The sequence below is a fragment of the Abramis brama genome (assembly GCF_963993115.1).
Source record: "Abramis brama genome assembly, chromosome: 5".
In the NCBI taxonomy this organism is placed as follows: Eukaryota; Metazoa; Chordata; class Actinopteri; order Cypriniformes; family Leuciscidae; genus Abramis; species Abramis brama.
In genome coordinates, this window is record NC_139967.1 from 26,810,338 (window position 1) to 26,830,551 (window position 20,214).

The 20,214-nt window shown below is 36.7% G+C and overlaps 1 protein-coding gene across 2 annotated transcripts; it reads right to left on the reverse strand.

Moving 5' to 3' along the window:
- Positions 1–754: 754 nt before the first annotated feature.
- dnajb5 (DnaJ heat shock protein family (Hsp40) member B5) lies at positions 755–18,537 on the reverse strand. Of its 2 annotated transcripts, none has more exons than XM_084114260.1 (4): positions 18,461–18,537; positions 15,877–16,133; positions 11,902–12,539; positions 755–3,478 (listed from the first exon to the last, which is right to left on the reverse strand). In XM_084114260.1, the coding sequence occupies exons 2-4, from the start codon at positions 16,085–16,087 to the stop codon at positions 3,245–3,247; spliced, it is 1,083 nt and encodes a 360-aa protein (XP_083970386.1). In that variant the 5' UTR covers positions 16,088–16,133; positions 18,461–18,537; the 3' UTR covers positions 755–3,244. The 2 variants fall into 2 exon arrangements, with proteins under 2 accessions (XP_083970386.1, XP_083970387.1); XM_084114261.1 differs by lacking the exon at positions 18,461–18,537 and adding an exon at positions 17,709–17,881.
- Positions 18,538–20,214: the final 1,677 nt, after the last annotated feature.

The window sequence follows — 20,214 nt, forward strand, 5'->3', positions numbered from 1 at the left end:
GACGACTCAATCAAATCGATCAAATGCAAGATAAAAACAATATTTTACTGAAAAAAAGGGGCAATAATGCTGTGATTCACATGTTTGGTTTGGTCACTCTTTAACAAATACTTTTTTTTAAATCCCCAAGGAAAACCAAATGAGAAAAAAGCCTAAAAAGAGCTCATGTCTGTGACACAGATAATCAGACCCATCGAGACATGCACCATCAAATGTGTAGTTATGCTTAATGATCACAGAGAGATTTTGTACTTTATCAGCAGTACACATCAACGGGACTTTGATTCATACTTCAACTTTGTGAAGAAATAATTGAATTAACACCTTTAGTTAATTAACTTGTGAAATAATGCATTTTGTGTGACAAAGGAAGTTGATTGAGTCCATTATTCTTGGTGACTGAGAATGGTCTGATTCACAGGGTAATTTCAGAGGGATGAGGATCATTCATTTCTGAGTCAAGCGATGTGGCATGAGACATTTTTTCAGACATATCTGCATAATGAAGGCATTCTCTATTCATGTCACTTAGACTTTACATAATGTATTTAAAATAGATAAAAGCAAACGTTTTTCCCTAAATATGATACTTTTAGAACATTAATTTTAAATACAACAAGAAATTCAAAACTGTAGTCCAGCATTGATCTGTGGAGTTCCCTTGTGTGCCCAACATCGTCATGTCACTTGGAAAGCTGTCAGTCTGTCTACAATTCATTCAGTCGGAAACAGTGATCATTATTATTTTCCTTTTCTGTCAGTATGTTTGGTTTATTACTTGTTCTTGTAAATCATTCATAAAGCACCAAAAATGTAAACCGCAGCTATTGAAAATAAAAGAGTTCAACATCAACAGCATGGCACACGCACACACACACACACACACACACACACACCCTTGCAGGCCCGATTCTCTCTGAATCACAGGAAATCAACACATTGATTTATCCTCCCAATGGACACAGGGAGCAGGATTTATACATGAGGACAGAAGTCATAAACATGAGACATTTCAAATCTGACATTCAAATTCAAAACAGTGACTGGATGTCCAAAAGTCCTGTGAGTACATAATGAAACTATTTTCCATACTTTCAATGTATCACCAAATACAGTAATAACTGAATGACAGAGTAATGGCTGTATAAGAGATATCCTAGATGGATCCCTGGAAAAGTGAAAATTGTTGCTTATATTGAAAATACTGTTACTCAAATGCTGTTGTTACAGTAGAAAGATGGTACATCACAAATCCATTGAAAGGAGGCTCTGTGCTTTAAATCTAAACTAAAATACAGACAACTATTGCAGTTTATCTCACATTGCACACAGTTAAAAGTGTAAAATACTGAAACCGTTGTAGTAAAAAGCTGTTCGAAAACGAATCAATATAATTGATATTATAACTTCATTATCACCCTCATAACTTCATTAAAAAAGTTTGCAATAATTGTAGCTGTGGTTACTGAACAATGAAGATCTGTGTTTCAAAAAAGAAAAACGTTTGACATCAGTTCTCAGTTTCACACAGACCAATCTTCAAACGCTAATCAACATTAGGTAACAGTTTTTCATTCACTTCCATTTGCTCATAGGATGAAAAATGATATTTTCATCTTAATATACTGAGACTATCATGCTGCACTTTGGAGGATGCTTGTGTTTCTTCTAGTGTATGGGGTGGTGTGTATATTAAAATAAACAAATGAGCATTTTCCAATAGCTATTTGCTTCAGTGAAATTTGCTTTAACAATTATCTTACCCACACCATTTTCTTTTTCCATGGGACACAAAACGAGTTATATTGCAGAATGACCCGGCTGTTCTTTTCTATACAATGAAAGTCAATTTTGACAGTCAAATTCTGACAGAAAACATCCTGACATAAGGAACAGACCAGAATTGATGTTCTTCACTGAAACTTTCCTGCTCTCAGTTAATAAAACAATGAAGAACTGTTAATAAGAAAGAAAAAAAAAATTGTCAGACCAAATTATAAAATGTTAAGGACATTTGACCAAGACGGTCTAGGTCAAAGTTTTTTGTTTTGTATGATACGTGTGATGTGCCAAATCATTGTATAATATAACTTGGATTGACGAATATGACTGAAACCTAAACACACATATGATATATAAGATATTGCCTATGATGAATATATATTTTTGTTATTTTTTCTGTTTGTTAAAAAAAACGTTCTCTTCTCATTCCTATTCATTCTTTTACAATCAGAGCTGGTGATTCCACAACACACAATTTCTTTATTTACAGACCGCTAGAGGCGAGGCACACAGCGGTGTAATAGCGGCTTAAGTTTTGGTCTGTTTCAGTTATGACACAAAGCTATACAACTTGGAAGGTTAAGAGACAGCCTGACAGACGCGGTCACCATCATCTGGAAAAACAGCCTGGACATTCTGCTCGCTAACTCGTGTGTTCCACAGAAACAATGACACGTTATGAGCACCATGACAATGACTACATCACCGATTTATCCTTTGGCGTAAACTATCCCTTTAATGATGTTAATGCAATATATTATTTTTGGGTACTGAAATGACAAAATAATCTGATTAAAGTATTTGTTTCAATAATACCCTCGCCTTGTGTCTATGCTAATGAAAATAAAACAGCTGCTTTGCCACGTTAAGGCACTCAAAATTTCTGTGACCTAAAAAATCCCTTGATCACATCACTAAATGTTTACCAGAAATGCCAGTACCTGGTACTTCAAAAACTATATATAATAATATCAAATCGTTACCAAATGGCTCTGCTGGTGCTCAAAAATCCAGAAGTCTCCGACACTTAAGTTGTCTTACATAATCAACATTCAAAACAAGCTTATCGATTATTACAATGGAAAAGATTCAATTCAACAAAATAACACAGATTCAATTTCAGAACAGCCGGTTGTTTTTGGATTGTCCTCATCTCCATCAGTGCACCAAAAATATTAACCTTCCATCCAACAAATCAGTCATTTTGTTTTTCTTTATAACCGTTTGCCTTCAACATGTTGATAGAGAATAAAAACTGTTAAGGGGAAATAATAAAAGATTATTTAAAAAAAAAAGTCCTGGGCGTTCCACATTTTATAATAAGTTAATTAAAACTGTAACAAAATATCAAATGAGCCTCTGGTCCTTGCGACATATTTGTCCCTCTTTAAATCAGTGTCTGTATTTCTAAGGAAAACGTGTTTGAAAAATTTAAGCATAAAGGGAATCCACTGAACTTCCTCTAGGACTGTGGTAGGTGCTGTTTGATGATCTCTCTGGACTGGGGTGGTATTCTGTCCGGGAAGCGCACCTGGAACTCCACTATCAAATCCCCGCGTTGGGATGGATTTTTTGGGAAAGGTAGGCCTTCTCCACGCAGTCTCTTCATTGTGCCTGGTTTGATGATATCGTTGCAGGGCAATGTGATGGCTCGGTTTTCAATGGTGGGAATGTTCACTGTGCAGCCACACAAAGCCTATCAAAAAGCAAAAAAGCAAAGTGAAGTCAGTGCGGACCAGAGACGCTGATGGTATTTCAACACTTAAGCACAAACTCTACATGGCGACATAGAGACCTGGTGTAAGATGCCTCTATGATGTTACAGGCACAGAGAGCACATGTAAAGTATAGATATAGTTTATATACATATAGTGTACATATAGTGTATATATAGTGCACTGTGAAAAAAAATCTGAAATTTACAGTAAAAACCGGCAGCTGTGGTTGCCAGAACTTTACCATAAAAAAATATGCACCCAACATTTTAAGTTTTACAAATTTAACTTAAACTTTTAATTTAATATTTGAAAAATATTTATTTTGCAACATTATAAATGTATTTACTGTCACTATAAAAAAAATGTTAGTTAAAAAAATTTAAGAAAACAAATATTTCTGATTATTCAATTAGTTAAAATGAAAAACAAATAAATGAGATTAAAAAAAATTCTAAATAAATGTATTTGATCAACAATTATCTACACAATAACTTCATTCACATTTGATTAAAAAGTGTGTAAGTGTGTGTGTGTGTGTGTGTGTGTGTGTGTTATGCTGCAGATGGAGTAGCTGAGTGCACAGAAAGCTAATTCTGGCCACTGCTCTCATTTCACACAGCTAATGAAGCAACTGAAAAATCAGCTGAGGACATGAAATTGTGATTCCCAAATCAGAAGTTGCTATGGATAAAAAAGAGACTGAAGTAGGATTTCATAGGTCCAGAGGCACAGATGGAACACTTTCAAATTGTTAAAGAGGAAGAATTTTCAAAACAAAACTATAAAAAAAACGATAAGTAAAATTTACTTAATGAATGCAGATTTTTAAAATTAATTTCACAAGAGGATAAGTACATTTAACTGGGCCAGTTAAGAGTTTGTTGAGTAATTTCCACTTAATCATTTTAAGTTCATTGTGCAATGCTCTGTTTTAAGTACATTTTGTTGATTGGATTGTCATCAGTATTTAAGTTCATGTCTTTGACTCTTTAGTTTGTTGGGGTATTGTCTATGTTACGTGTGTGTATATAGCTCTCTCTGTTTTTGATATATGCCTTTGGATTAAATAAAGACTAACTTTTCTCTTCATCTTCGTTTTGATCATCTACACAGCGCTGTGACAGTAGTACCCACCCGAACCTCAATACTTGGTACACAATAATGGTAACATTTGATGGATCATTTGAGTATGAATATCATTTTGAGTAGAAAATGAACTCCAGATGTCACCAAACAAGTTACTAAACTTAACAATGATAAAAGAGTGTAAATACAGCTGGAAAACAGCAAAAAAAGTGACATTATTAATTGTGCATGCCCCAGTGCATGATGGGAACACCAATATCAGAAAGTTGAGTAGGTCTTACTTAATTTTATTACGTTGATATTTACACTTTGATTTCTACAAACTTGAATTGAGCACTAATATAGAATTTACTTTGTTTCTTTAAATTCTTGCCTGAACTAACTTAATGTAGAAATTACATTTGTTTTTGTTTTTTGTAGCATTTACTTCACCACAGGATCATTTTTATCAGTGTACACACAAACCATACTATCACAATAATGTCCTCATTTGTACATTGCTTTGGATAAAAGTGTCTGTTGAATGAATAAAAAAAAATAAAAAAAAGTAAATAAAATGGAAGCGGAAGCAATCTTAGATACAGAATATTTTGTGACGATTTATATGTTGAGAATATGTTTGTGTTGCTGGCATTTCATGGTACTTGAGTGCATTGCATTCATGATGTTAGTGAGATGCTCTGAGCTCTTTCGTAAAGTTATTGCCTAAAATAATTCAAGAATTTATGACTTCACTTGTTCATATAATCCTGCAGTGTATGAATGTAAACAGATTTGCCACGCTTTCCATTATGGATGGGCTGTAGCTTTAAGAACCCCACTGGACCATCGGATAAAAGCATAGATATACAGATTTTAGTAAAAATAATAATAATAAATATAGCTGCTAAGACAGTTTACAAATGTAATTGATAGGATTATATGAACAAGATCCTTCTGTATTTATATATTTATGTCAGATTTAGTTCATTTTCATCTTCCAACAGAGCTGAAGTTACTAAATATCAGGATATTAAAAACGAAATGGAAAAAGTCGAGACTTTAAAGATTAAAGCTTAAATGTATGCAGTGAAAAGCCTACGGTTAACTGGAAAGAGCATTTCATGAACTTTCTGTGAATACCAAGCACAAACATTGCCAGACAGCTCTGCTTAGCAGCTGCCTCAAGGGACGAGAAAATGTGTTCGCAATGACATCAGCTCCTTCCTACAGACAGCAGTGGTGTGGGCTGGGGGGATGGGAGAAGGGGGATTCATGGAAAGAAGGGAGTAGCTGATACTCTCACAAAACAGTTGAACATGACAAGGTGCCAGGCATCTCCTTGACTCTGGCTAATGATGATGTTTTCCAAAGATAGTCTTGTTAAAGGAGATTGAAAATGAAACATGTTCTTTTATGGTCTATAGCTAGGTGTGACAAAAAGGTTTGTCACTGATCTGCAACCATTGTGCAGACTCATACAGCCCACTAAGTTGTGTAAACTCAAGGCCTGGACTTGCCACCCCTTCACCTTAAACTGCAAGTTATAGGTCGAGGCACCAGTACGAAGTTTGCAGAACATTACAACTAGTGAAAAATATAGGCTACATCTACACTAGCAAATCCACTAAGCAAGGAGATCATTCCATAAGTATGTCAACGATGACACAGGCAAAAAGTTAGTCAAATGCAACTATTCTCAAAATTCGATTTCAGGCCCTGACAATTTAGTTGGCACTCTCTTTTTAATACCCTAAATGGTTTATTTATTTAGACCTCCAAATGACTGACAACTGTATTGTTCTACTGTGTAAACACAGACATACAGGTTCAGCATGCTGTAAAGGTGCATTCAGTAGTTAGGGTTAGGTCAAAGTTTTACACATTAAGAAATAAATTGTGGTTTTGTGTCATCAATTCTGTAGACTATACGCATAAATGTTTTCTATAAAAAGTGTTTTAATTATGTATGGTGCATGTCGCCCCCCTAAATGTATTTCGCTATGTTGAAATGACATGACCTGCGGTTTTACTAAACATCAGAGAATCCTCACGTTCATTGGCTTCCACATCTGTATGCTAGTAGCGTAGTGATGCTTGATGATGCGAAGAAAAACAATTAGACAATGTTCTATGTAGACACTTACTATCGAGCTTAATTATCAGCAGCGACAAGGAGAGAATCAGTTCATGTATGGCTGAAGAAGCAGAAAGCTCTGAAGCCAAAAGACAGACAAAGGCAAAATTAATATGGCATACACAAGGTGGAACGAGTTGACGACAGAGAAAATCCTAGTAGTGATGCCCAAATTGCTTCTATTTTTGTTGGACGGGTAAAAGGGAATTAATTATCGCATTGAACACTCTCTCACTAGTATCAGAGTAAAGAACTACTGAATGCACCTTTAAAAGACACAATACTCACATTAACAAATTAACTTGATGCAAAATCACATTTAGAGCTGTCTTGAATAATCCAGCATCATCATACAGATATCATCACGTGGCCTTGCGTTTCCTCAGCATCGCTGCTAACAGGGCTCTTTAGTACTGCTGAGGAGTAATTACTAGGTGAATTGGGTATGGAAATTATACCAGCAGACAAGGACCTTATAGCTGTCTTGCTCTTGTACAAACCCATGGTCTTTACCAGCAGGCAATTAAAGAAGCTCAGAGCTCAAATTAAAGCAGTGCCTTGGGGTTCCACTAAGAGCATCTCTAAATAAACATTTTAAAAATGAAGACAATGTTCCTATGAGAACAGTCTCATGAGAACAGATGAAATTTGTGTGGCGAGTTGCCATCAGTTTGCATGAGATGGTACCAGATGGCAAAACAGTTTGTGATGTTCACTGGCACTTATCAAGTTTCATTCTGGGCATCTAATGAGCAAGACCTTTAAAAGTAAATCAATGCTCTGAAAACATCTCAGACAATAGTACTCATTTAAGACAGACATTGTAAATCTTTTCAGATATTCAGATCTGTGGTTGACATATTACAAAAGCCAAAATGCTGTTTTAGGCAAAGGAACCTACGCTGCAGAGCTGGAAATCTAACGGATACATTATTGTTTGAAACAGCTGACAGCTGACTGCCTTGGCTGAGCTGCCGATTAAGAAGTTGTCAAAAGTTAAGTTAACAGAAAAACAAGAACATTTATTTGCCGTTAATGACAGTAGTGCTCTGAAACACTTCACGGTCACTCAAGACTGACATTAAGGCTATTTCTGCTGATGTCACTGTAAAGTATTAACTGACTGTGGTTTTCTAGGTCACTATACTAATAAATATATGCAGTTACTGTGGTTATCCTCAGTGGTTCAGCCCATGAAAATCGCATTACATCTAGGCAACTTTTTTTTTTTTTTTGAAAAGGGACAGTGTACATTAATCATCATTCGTGAATGTAAATATACCCAAATTAGCCCGAAGGCTAGTTTTCATCGGTAGTCCCTTATTAGGCCTAAAACTAGAGAAAAGGGTAAAACATAACAACAATAATAGAACTAGAACTTGTAAACAACTCTGTAAAATACAATTAAACATATTATACAAAAAGACTATATATATATATACATAATAAAAAAGAAAGATAAAAAAGACATTGTTATGAGTTAAATATTACTAATTATAATGAAATTATTATTAATAATAATTAGGGGTGGAACGGTACACAGAAGTCACGGTTCGGAACTGGTCACGGAACCAGTTTATTTGTAGTGCACTGACAATAGTTTTATATAATTATTTTATTAATTAAATGAATAAATTTATATGTTTGGTAATTGTACCTGAATGAATTTAAAATTAATTTGCTACATTTCAGATTAATATATTTGCTTTCCTTAAAATTTTCTTCCGGGGGGGCATAACTTAAACACTTGATTCCCGTATAAACAAAATGACGGAGTATGTTTTCATGTTTCCACTGTTCGATTGTGCCTGCGCCTCACACACACACACAAATATAAGTAAACATTTTACGACTTTTTCGATCGGCCCCCCTCCTCTCTCTCGCCCGTACCGTTTCGGTTCAATACGAATACATGTACTGTTCCACCCCTAATAATAATAGAGGAAGCAGCATTAATGTTCACATTGTTGATTATGAAGAAGCCATTTCTTAAAATTGTTAAGAAACTGTTTAATATAAAATTGTTTAATTCTTAAAATCCTAAAAATCTGATTAGAAAAGCATCATGTTCCAGCATTTAATTACTTGGGGCAGAATATTCTGAGGTTCTTATTGGATCCCCTCAGGCTAGCACTGCATCACTGTGAGCTGTCATAAACTACTGAACTTTTATGATGAAAACACAACTACAGTATGCCACGATACAACAGAAATACAAGTCACAAAAATCTAACTTTTCAATTCCAGTTATGATTGTTTTTTATCTGCTTGTTTATTGTGAACAAACTATATTATCAGCAATACTTCTGGTTCCAGGCGTGAAAATTAAAAGTTCCATGTGCAACCCGAAAAACCATGCTTGGCTCAGTCACATGGCAATTTTATATGTGCGGTTCAACTTCACGGCGAGTTCAACTCGCTTTTTCAAAGTAAGGACTCTGCTTTGGCGTATGACACTGCAACATGACATTCCTGTGCTCTCACACTGAAGTGGGAGAGAGTAAATCAGCAATGCCTTTGAGCCATGGAGAGACTCTACAGTCACCAAGCATGATTTTGTTCTATTGAGTCCTATAGCTATGGTAGATCAACACTGGGCATGCTCAGGTACATTTACCCATATACACATTATAATGTTATACAATAATATTAATATATGAATATATTCATAATGAAATGGAAGGTCACAGATATATGGTAGGCTGTACTATATTGGGAAAAAACTGACATTGCGATATTTTGTTTTTCTGCTTTATATATTGCAATATGAAAACAATTTCACCAGATGATTTCAATAAATTGGGAAAGAATGGATACTTATAGAATGCAGGGCTGCCAACTCTCACGCATTCAGAGACTCACGCAACTGACACTAGCCGGTAGCCGCGTTCCAAAACTATTGCGAAATGGCGGCGTTTCCATTAACCGAAATTATGAGACTAAAACGCCATTCCAAAAATCATGGCGATGGATGTTGGTGGGTTTATGTATATCCCAGCCACCACACTAGCCATTGTTTTTAATGGAAGGAGATGTAGACATGTTATCCAAGCATTAATGGCTAGGAAAGACCCTTACACTTGGGAGCGGCAAATATGAGGTGTTTCTCCCTCTCCATCTGCTTCAAGGTCTAGATAAATTGTGGCATTTCTTTGTTTAGAATCCAGTATTCCCATAATACTTTCGTCTTTTATGAGTTTAATGAAGAAATCTGTCTCGTTTTCTGTCCAAACATACCGTGCCATCTACGTCAGGTGACCTGAAAATGCGAAAAAACTGTTTCCATTGCAGTTTTGCAAAATATATATTTTTCGAATTGGCTGAAAAATCACCTCATGCGAGCGTAAAAACTTTTTTTTGTGAAATTGACATGTTTCCATTGGGCGTATTTTCAATTCGCAATTTCAATTTGCGCAATTTATCAAGACAATGAAGCAGATAGGAGGGAGAAATGCCGTCATTTCACAATAATAACGCAAAATATCGCAAAAGTTTTGCGTAAATCTGTAATGGAAACGCAGCTACTGACACCGACATTCATGACAGCAGGTTACTTTAAAAACAAAGTCTCAGCTTTCAAATTCTGTCAATTTTATAAAAATTTTATGAAATCTCATTACAAAAATGTGATGTGATGTGACAGTCAGAAACGCATTATATTAATTTGAGTTGTTAATTTGAACCTTTAATAATAATACCAGCAGACAGGGCTCCCTGTATGTTTACTGCTTTGAGATACTGTATTTGAGAAATTAAAATGTAGCTACTGTAACAAATATTTATCCAAATGAATCGATATTGAATCAAGATTCCGATCAAATCACAAGCTTATGTGACATCTATCTATCTATCTATCTATCTATCTATCTATCTATCTATCTATCGAACTATCAGAGATGCACACATCGTGATGTTGATGCTGAAACAATATTATGCAGCCCTAGTCACAGACATTGCAGGAAAATAAAACTACCAGTGGTTTGCGTTGGGAGAATAATGCAGCCAAATTTAGCAGCTGTGCAGGTTAACAAGGTCAGCACTTATTTTGGAGTGGGGTTTGATACCAAATGAAGCCCATTAATTTACCCTTTAAGTCCATGTTAATGAGGGCACAAAGGCCAAAGGGTGGTCCATTGTGGAGACTGTCGTAAACCTGTCTAATCTAAGTCTGGGTCTGTCTATTCTTGGGCTACAGAAGCCAACTGATAAAACAACCCAGTCTGCTTTGACGGCCAGTAAGGGAATGTCAAGGAATAGTGGGAAAAAGCCCACAGGTGCAAAAAGCTGACTGTCAATTAGGGATGCACAATATTGAATTTCTGGCCAATAACCAATATATCAGTAGCTTTCAATCCACCTATTTTATGCGCATTTTGGAATACCGCATAAAAAAACGCTGGATGGAAATGCCAAGATGCACATAAGTTCTGAGAATGCACATAAAATACATGTGCACTCAATTGAGGCGGATCATTTTTTATCCAATGAGAAGACATGCTCGTAAACTACAGTGCAAACACATTACAGAATAAATCCCTCTATGCGCAACAAAAAAAGTCAACAGTGAATGTGTCTGGATAACTGGTCTAACCAGCAGACCAATTTCATTATACAGCATCCCAAATATTGGTGTGATCTGAAATGCCTGAGCCAAAGACTGTCACCAGAATGATTTGGTATAATGACCTCCCAGAAGTGTCTCTCATGTTTGCACTCTCAAACACCAGGTATCCAAATGCATGATGACATAACAGCATTTATTGTGTTTCGTCTGTGGCTCCGAGATAAAAGTCATTTATGATGTAGGAAAAAAAGAGCCACGGTGGCTTCCCCGATAGTAGCAACTTCCATTTTTATTACAGATATTTTGCACCAATGATATTTTGTTAAGTTAAATTCATAACTTTGAAAGGAAACATAGCTAGTGTTTTCCAACCCTGCTCCTTGAGGCACACCAACACTACACATTTTCGAACAATTCCTAATCAAACACACCTGACTCAACTCATCAGCTCATTAGAAGAGACTCCAAGACCTGAAATGAATAGGTAAAATAAGGAAGACATCCAAAATGTGTACTGTTGGTTTTCCTCCAGTAACAGGGTTGGGAAACAACGTAATATATTGTGGGTAAAAATACATGGTGGAAAATTGACTGAAAACTGATTGTCAAAAACGTGAAGATTTAAGACCACATACCTCCTTAAGACCAATCTTGGCAGTGTAAATGATATTGGAGCCATCCCTTTTGAAGAGTGGGTGCCCTTTGTCCTTGAGCACAAATGCAATATCAGCAGGAATGTTCTCAGGTGTCTCATCACCCTCTTTGGGGAAGGTGATCTTGGTCCCTTCCTTCCAGCCTCTCTTGATGACAATGTTAAGGATCTTGTCCTCTGTCCTCATTGTCCTTCCATCTGGGTTCAGTCGTCTGCGAGTAATTCGCATCCGCTTGGTACATCCGTGGAAGATCTCTTCTAGAGACACTTTAAGCTCATGTACTACCGGAGGGTCCTGTACTTTCCTCCGGCCGCCATGAAGGGGCTCATTACGATGTCTTCGACCTCCACCATGATGAAAACCGTTGATACCATTAAAGCCAAAGTGGCTGAAGGAACTGAAAGGATCATCATCTCCATCCATTTCAATGTCCTTGTCATGGTCACCATGGTCTGCAAAGCCATTAGTGGTTCCTCGCTGGCGTCCAGAGCCAAAGAATATATCGAAGGGGTTGGAGCCTCCAAAGAAAGATGCAAAGGTGGCATGTGGATCACCATGGAAGGTGTAGTGATATGTAGTCCCTTGTCCACTAGATGAGCCTGTGCCACCTGTTTTCAAACCTGAATGGAAATACACAGGGGGGACAATGTATTAGGGTTTTCTGCATTTACTTCCAGTTATTTTAAGTTCTGCCCAATTCCACAGGTGAGCATCTTCTGTGACCGTTTCAAGAAACTCTCTAGCTTTCAGTGATGATATTTCTAATATATTTTTTTAAATGCCTACTGCATACTATTTAAAGAATTCAAGATTGTATAAATTAGAGCCCGACCGATATATCGGCGGGCCGATATTAGGCATTTTCCAAACTATCGGTATCGGCATTTATAATGGCTGATAAATGAATATTTAAAAAATAAAATAAAAGCGGACGAAACACCCTTCAACCATGTTATGAGTGTTGGCGCTGCATAGTTTGTCCACCAGAGGGCACTCTACAAGGAAGATCGCTAACATCAATGAGCTTGGAAATCACAACGAACTTATTCTGCCTAAATAAAGTAATGATTACTGTATTTATAACTAGCATATCTGTAGTTCCAGTCTCTGCATTGTAAAATGTAAGTTAGGCACGCGAGGAGTGAATATTTAGACAGAGAGAAAAAGTATCAAACATAGCCTGTGCATAAAAGTTAGCTTTTCTTTTACACGTGTGTGAAATCCAAGTGTGCGTTGCTGACTTCGTTTAGCCGCAGCATTAACGAGTCACATAGGGATAAGCAAGTTGACATTGTAATTATAAGGTAGCTTGTAACATTGACATTTGGCAGACGCTTTTATGAAAAGCGACTTAGGCCTACATTGCATTTCAAGGTACACATTTACAATCTTATCAGTTCTTCACACACACATTATTACATAATTGAATTATTACTGTCAATATTAATAATAATAGTTGACTTTTTTTTGTTCAAAGGACTTTAAGTTTCATATCTTAAGTTTGTATTTTGATACATTATATTTATCAGAACTTTAATATATTGTGTTCTGTTGTGACAATAAAACAAACAAGTTTATTTTTAAACTGCATTATCATATTATTTTACTAAGGCTGAGGACTCTTAAATAACGACAAATAACTAATGTTAGGGAAATCTGTTCATGTTTTGTTACGCGTTTCTGGAATTTTTTTTTAAATATATATATCGGCCGATATATCGGAATATCGGATTTTTAAATCACCAAATATTTGTATCGGTATCGGCCTTAAAAATCCTTTATCGGTCGGGCTCTAGTATAAATGTATATTCCTCAATGTAAAGTGTAATTTTTCTCAAAAGAAGCAAGTACTGTACATTGACACACAGCCCAGTTGGACCTCTTTACCAATACCAATGTATGTCAATTCCAAAATGATTCTTTGACTCATTCCCTTGACATTACTAAGAGGACAGTCTATTTATTTGCATAACAATTATTTGAAACAGCCAAAAAGTGAAATAGCCACACACACACACAAAAAACTCATATGAAATTTCTATTTGTTTAATTAAAAAAAAGGAAAATACTGAGTAGGCCACTTCTGAATTTCTGACAGCTCTACACAGACACACTATAATTGGAAACTGAGTTAATTGTATAGTCCTGCTGCATCAAGTACTAGCGTACTCCATGACGTAGCATGGAATAGAACTTGATTTAGTCTGCAACTGTTTACACATCACCATTTTGAGGTGTAAAGCTCAACAGAAGACCTTCCAAGTCTTTCTTTCTCTTTTTTATCTCAGTTTGGTTACAAAAAGAACGGATTCAAATTGCTGGGCAAAGAACAGAAATGCTCTCTTAAACAAACAGTCTTCTACATTTCTAGCTGGCTTCACTTGGTGGCCTGGTTCTGAAAAATGGGCTGAAAAGAACAAGTAGAACAAATCCTGGGGAACTAATGATCCTGAATGAGTGGAAGGCCATAGCACGGTGAATGTGTTATCTAAGCTCAGGTGTCTGAACTGTGTTATGAGTTTTACTGTAAAACAGTCCTCTGCACAAAAACAGAAGTATAAAAAGAGCAGGTCAATTACGATCAAACAATAATAAACTTTTTTGACTGTTTTTCAGTTCTGTTAAAAAAAAACATTAACATCCATGTGTTATGGTGGATGATTGATGGCTTGTAACAAATGCACTCCTTCTAACTACCAGGACACAAGCTGACTTATCTTGCAACTTCACATCTTCAACTCTATACTTAATGAGGACATCTTATAAAACATGTTTCCATTTCATTCTTTGTAATTTCAACGAACTCCTCAGGCCAAAACAGCTAATGAGGGGATGGTTATTAAAGTGGGTCATTTGGGAATAACAGATTCATCTTAAAATACAGACTTAAAAACTTAATTTTTCAGTGTGTTAATAGAGCCAAATAAGCTCTCTGCTGCTGCCATAGCCTTTTGAGGGAACCCACTGGCTCTTTTTACAAGCAATATGGAACCACGCCATGGTGCACAGAAAAGAATTAGGCTATGCAAAGACTCTAAAAACATAAAGGGAGTCCTTGCACAATTCAGGAGTAACTTCAGTGAAGGAGGAATTGGCAAAGGTGTACTACTCAGTGCAACGATGCTTAGTTTGGCATCTAGCCTGGAGTTGGCATAAGTGGGAACATTTGAAATCCTTCTTTGTTTCCACAGACATTTTTCTTATTTTGGAACAGTGCCATATTTATAGTCCTTGCATTAGTCAGAGAACTTTTCTGCATCATCCTGCAGTGTGAAGGAGTTATTTTGATTGTTGGGAAAAAGCAGAGGTGGTAGAGTTGCACTGACAGTGTATAAAGAACAGTGGTCTATCCACGTGAGCCACGACAAGATCCTTTTAAGGGTTGTCCTATCTGGTATAAACACAGAACTGTGCCTGGGTCCATGAAGTCTTGTTGTAGCATCTGTAATGTTTTCTTAGAAAAGATATGTTGAAGTACAATGCACTATTTTAGACCAATGATTAGGAACTTTTCACACTGGTAATTAACACCGGGGAGGGGGAGCGCTGCTTTTCACTTTGGCGATCACACGTACTCCGTGTATAGGCCGATAATTTGCGGGCATCAGGTAGCCGCTATGAATATGCTGGGTATTGAAATCGCTTGAGATCAAATTCACAAACACGCATGTATAGGGAGTGGCGGTACTGACCTCACATTTTACAAGATATTTGTCAACTCTTTCCAACTGAACTAAATGGTTTTTATTTCTTTAAAAAGCAAAACGACAGTGGAGGTGGAGCTGTGGTGGCCAAGTAACATAATCAGTGTACAGCCGAACACCGCGTAATGCCATTAACACCGACTACTATTGTTTCCAGAAAACTGATAATGCCCCAATAATGAGTCATAGAATCTGATAAGGTACTGAGATGTATGGCTGTAGTTCTTTTGTATATGGAACCAAACATACTCACCATCCTCGCCATACTGGTCATAGATCACTCTCTTCTTTGGGTCACTCAGAACTTCATAAGCCTCTGCTATCTCCTTAAACTTCTCTTCAGCATTAGGATCCTTGTTTTTGTCTGGATGAAACTTTAGGGCCATCCTCCTGTAGGCTTTTTTGATTTCATCCTCATTAGAGCCTGCAGGTATGCCAAGGATCTTATAGTAATCCTTCCCCATGGCTTTAATTTACAGATAGAGTCCTTCCAGAACCACCCCAAGCTCTCTACAAAACAAAGGTGAAAATAAACAAGGTAACCAATAAAGAAATAAAAATGCATTCAGGTTTGTTACTCTGAGAGATTGACCAGCGCAGTGCGGTAAAATGCAACAGCCGCTGTTTTCAAACTTATTGGTTTGATTAACGTGTTGTGCCTATGCTGTAATTTTCTTTGCGCGTGAGAGTTGATTAGCATATGGTGACAGTGGTGGGTGCACAAAGTTCATTATTCCCTTCGTTTCATTTGAAATTTCCTCCTTCCACTTTTGAATCTTTTTTTCCCCTTTAAACTGCTTGGGTGCCATGATGGCCCAACTGATGGCCCAACTCCAAACATGCATAGATGCATTCTAAGGAAGTTTAATCTCTAAGAATTTGTGGGAAAATGTCAAACTACCGCTGTAAAAAAGCTTGGCTGATGCGATCTCTCTGTTTAATGTAATGTGATTGACCTGCAGCAGATATACCAGACTCTCCCTCTATCCTTCAGTCTGTTTTTTAACTCCAACTTTGGAGGGGAAAAAAAACATTGTGCTTTTGTGAAATAAAGAAAACAAACAGGATGCCACTTTCTGCCATTTCGGTTTCCTTTCCATGAAGTTAGTGGAGTGCGTGTGTCACAAAAATTTATGGAAACTCTGCATTTAGGGTACTTGTCGCACAGTTTTTTCTTTATTTTTGTTAATCTGTAGGCCTATTTAAGTGAGATTGGTATTTTAAGTGTGTGAATCCTCATGTTCTGTTGTTTATGATACTATTTGCATAAAACAGAACAAAACAAATGTAGGTATTTTAAAGGGTCACATACTTATCCATTCGAATTTAATTCTAGTTAAACATATTTTTATCATTTAACGAGCATCGGTTGTATCAAATATTTTAAAACACAAATTGGCCAAATAACTATAGGCTATATATATATATATATATATATATATATATATAGTGGCCCTTCATTTTAAGATAATAATTAAATTTAAATGGGAAATTAATCAAACGCAAGTAATATCAAACGTACAGTCTCTACGGCATTTCAGTCGTGCTGATATGAAGAACAGCAGCACTTCAGCTCGTCGGATATTAGCCTACTTATGCAGAGAGCTTTTGCTGCAATCAGTCAGTGTCCACGATATTCATAAAAACACAAGCAGTACACACAAATATCGTACAGCAATATTCTACCATCATGTGTTTCATATAGTGGACAAGAGTGTTACACAGCATAAAAGTACACAGACGTAACGTTAGGCTATTTGAAAATAAACTGTATCGCGCTAAGAGAAGCCCTTGAACATTTGAGCGTATCGTTTCGTTTGGGCGGCACTGCAGAAACACAGCTCGAGAAACACTAACAAAGACTTTATGTTCAGCATATTATACATAGCAGTTTAATTTACCACATAAACACGCATGCGTTTAAAAAGTGTCATGTTGCATTTTAGGCTAACGTTATTTGCTTGTTTGGTCTATTTTCCGTTTAACAGAGAAAAAAAAACGGTTCTAAAATACACACATCCTTATAAACCTACCTATATAGCGATACCCTTCGACAGATCACGAACAATTTCATTTTAAGCTCACCAGTTACAATATCTGCAGATTAATGATGCCGGTTTGCCGCATCCGACAGGAAATCCTCATCGCTAAATCAAAACCTCTGAGGTCTCCCGGTATTCCTCTCCGGTATTTAATGATGTCACGCTGACCACCAATGAAAAAATAACGGACGACTGGTGACTGAGTGATATCTCACTGACGTCATTTAGACAAGCCTGACCTCTTTATGTATTTTTCGCATAAAAATAGATGTTGGACTATCCGCGTCTGCACCAGCATACAGCTAACGTTATGTGCTCTGCAGAGAGTGCGCACACCAGGGAGCGATTAGACGACATCCTTAGGCTAAATTAGACGCAAGCAAAGATGAAATCAATACTGGCTGTGTGTCTCAAATCTTTCTGAGCTTTCTAAGCAGCAGGCAGCGAGGTTTTGAAACGCACGCACTTTCATAAAAGTAAAGACCATCCAAATTCAAAAGCCTGAAGCTGATAACAGTCCTTGAACTGTAATTATGACATATTTACAGTTATTGTATCAGTATTAATCATTACTATTAATTAGGAACCGAAATGGTATTTTAATTCTCGTTGGGCTTAAGTTACTGAAGATGTCAATTCTCTCCGGCAAGACTAAAGTTTTTTAAAACAGACGTTAACCTTCAAAACCTCACTGTGAAATCTTACAGCAAATGATAACTTATACTGTCAATCACATTCTTGATATGTGTTTCACTTGTATTTGTGAAGGCATACAGAAATGAAAACAGAGCTTACCGTGTGAAAATATCCTTTAGCTGTCTGCCGGTTAGAGCTGCATGACATTCTGCTCCATTCATCTGACCACGCCCACAATCTGCACAGGCCCCGCCCCGCACACAACCCCTGCTGAAGTCCACCTCCAGAATCATCTTCCTCAGTGAAGTGCATTGTTGTAGATATCTGAGAAAGTGTGCTCACAAAGAAGGGAAATTAATGAAATTATTAAAACTATATTTGACATAATTTTGTATGGACTAATAGTAGACACCCATACAGCTATTTTTCACCAAATAAATGTGTTTATTTATATTACCACATATTTCTAATGTTTATTCTAAATATTTGTTTTTCTTCTATTTGTATTTAAATGTACAGTAATATGTCTGGAGTGTGTACTTTTAACCTAGAGTAACATTGTGTATTTGACAAATGAGAATTTGATTTTGAGGAAGGTGGAGAGAAAAAGAGCTATATCAAGTATAGTGAGATGATGCAGTATCCAGTGTTTTCTACTGCTTTTATGTCCCTCTCCACCTCCAAGCTTACCGCCTTGCATAAACCGCCAAGACTGGTCTAATACAAGTTAGTCATCAAATCGTTTTTTTTCTTTCTTTTGACTGTTCATAACTTTTTTAAGTCAGTTACATAAAAACGTAAAAATTTAATACAGAAAATTAAGACTGACTGCCCCTTGACTAAATAGTGGGTCATAGATCTTAAGATGCAACTGGCCCCAGTCTCTATGAATAAGAGTGCTCGAATAAGTGGCCCCAGATCAGGCTTTACATTAACACAGCAGGGGACGAGACTCTCCACTGATGTCGCTATTACATAAGTTAACATCCAAGGCACCTTTGGATTTTCCTCTATACCTTTTGAACTGTTTAAATCTATTAGCTGCTTCTGAATATTTCTAAAACTATATTTACACTGAAGTCAATCCATGTTATGCAATGCTCTGAGAGTCGGGCATGGATTTGTGCTTTTTGAAGGCATGCAGACAGATATTGCTCCTAAAGTGGTTAGAGAGTTTATGCAAACCAAAACAGTTTGGTTACCAACATTCTTCAAAATATCTTCATACAGAAGAAAGAAAGTCATACAGTTATATATATATATATATTGTATATATGAGGGGTATATAATTATTCTTATTATTCTTATTTTTCCCTCAACAAGTATTTTTTTAGGAAAACCAAACTTGTTCTATTAGCATGCAGATGAGTCATATATTAAGTGCTGCATCATGCTGTATTCTATTTATTCGATTATTTGAGTGAAATGTCATTACAGAATCCCCATGTCTTGATCATGTGTATAAAGGTAGCTGATATCTTTAAATAGACAGAAATGAAGAGCGGCTGAAAGAGGTGGACTGCTGGGAATAAGTGCACCTGAATCATCATCAGAGTATTTGAGTGTGGAGGAGAAATGTAAATGATTGAGTGACTCAGAACCTCCCACAGGCGACAACTTAAGTGCAGTGACTCTGCCATATTACTGATAGTCATTTAACCCCTTACATGCGGTATAAGAAGAAGGCTCTGAGTTGAAGAATTGCTGTTTTTTTTATTCAATGTAAGTTGCAAAGACAGATTTGGACATCACACAGGTGTTGGGAGAACAGTTAAATCCGAACTCTCAATATTCATCCGGGGGCAGTTTGATCGTCATAAGCCAGTTTTCTGTCCTATTCCGTCCAGGGTTCCCCTAAAGGCGCTACTCCATCCAGAAATACCCCCGACGGGCCGACCCACAGCTAGATAAGA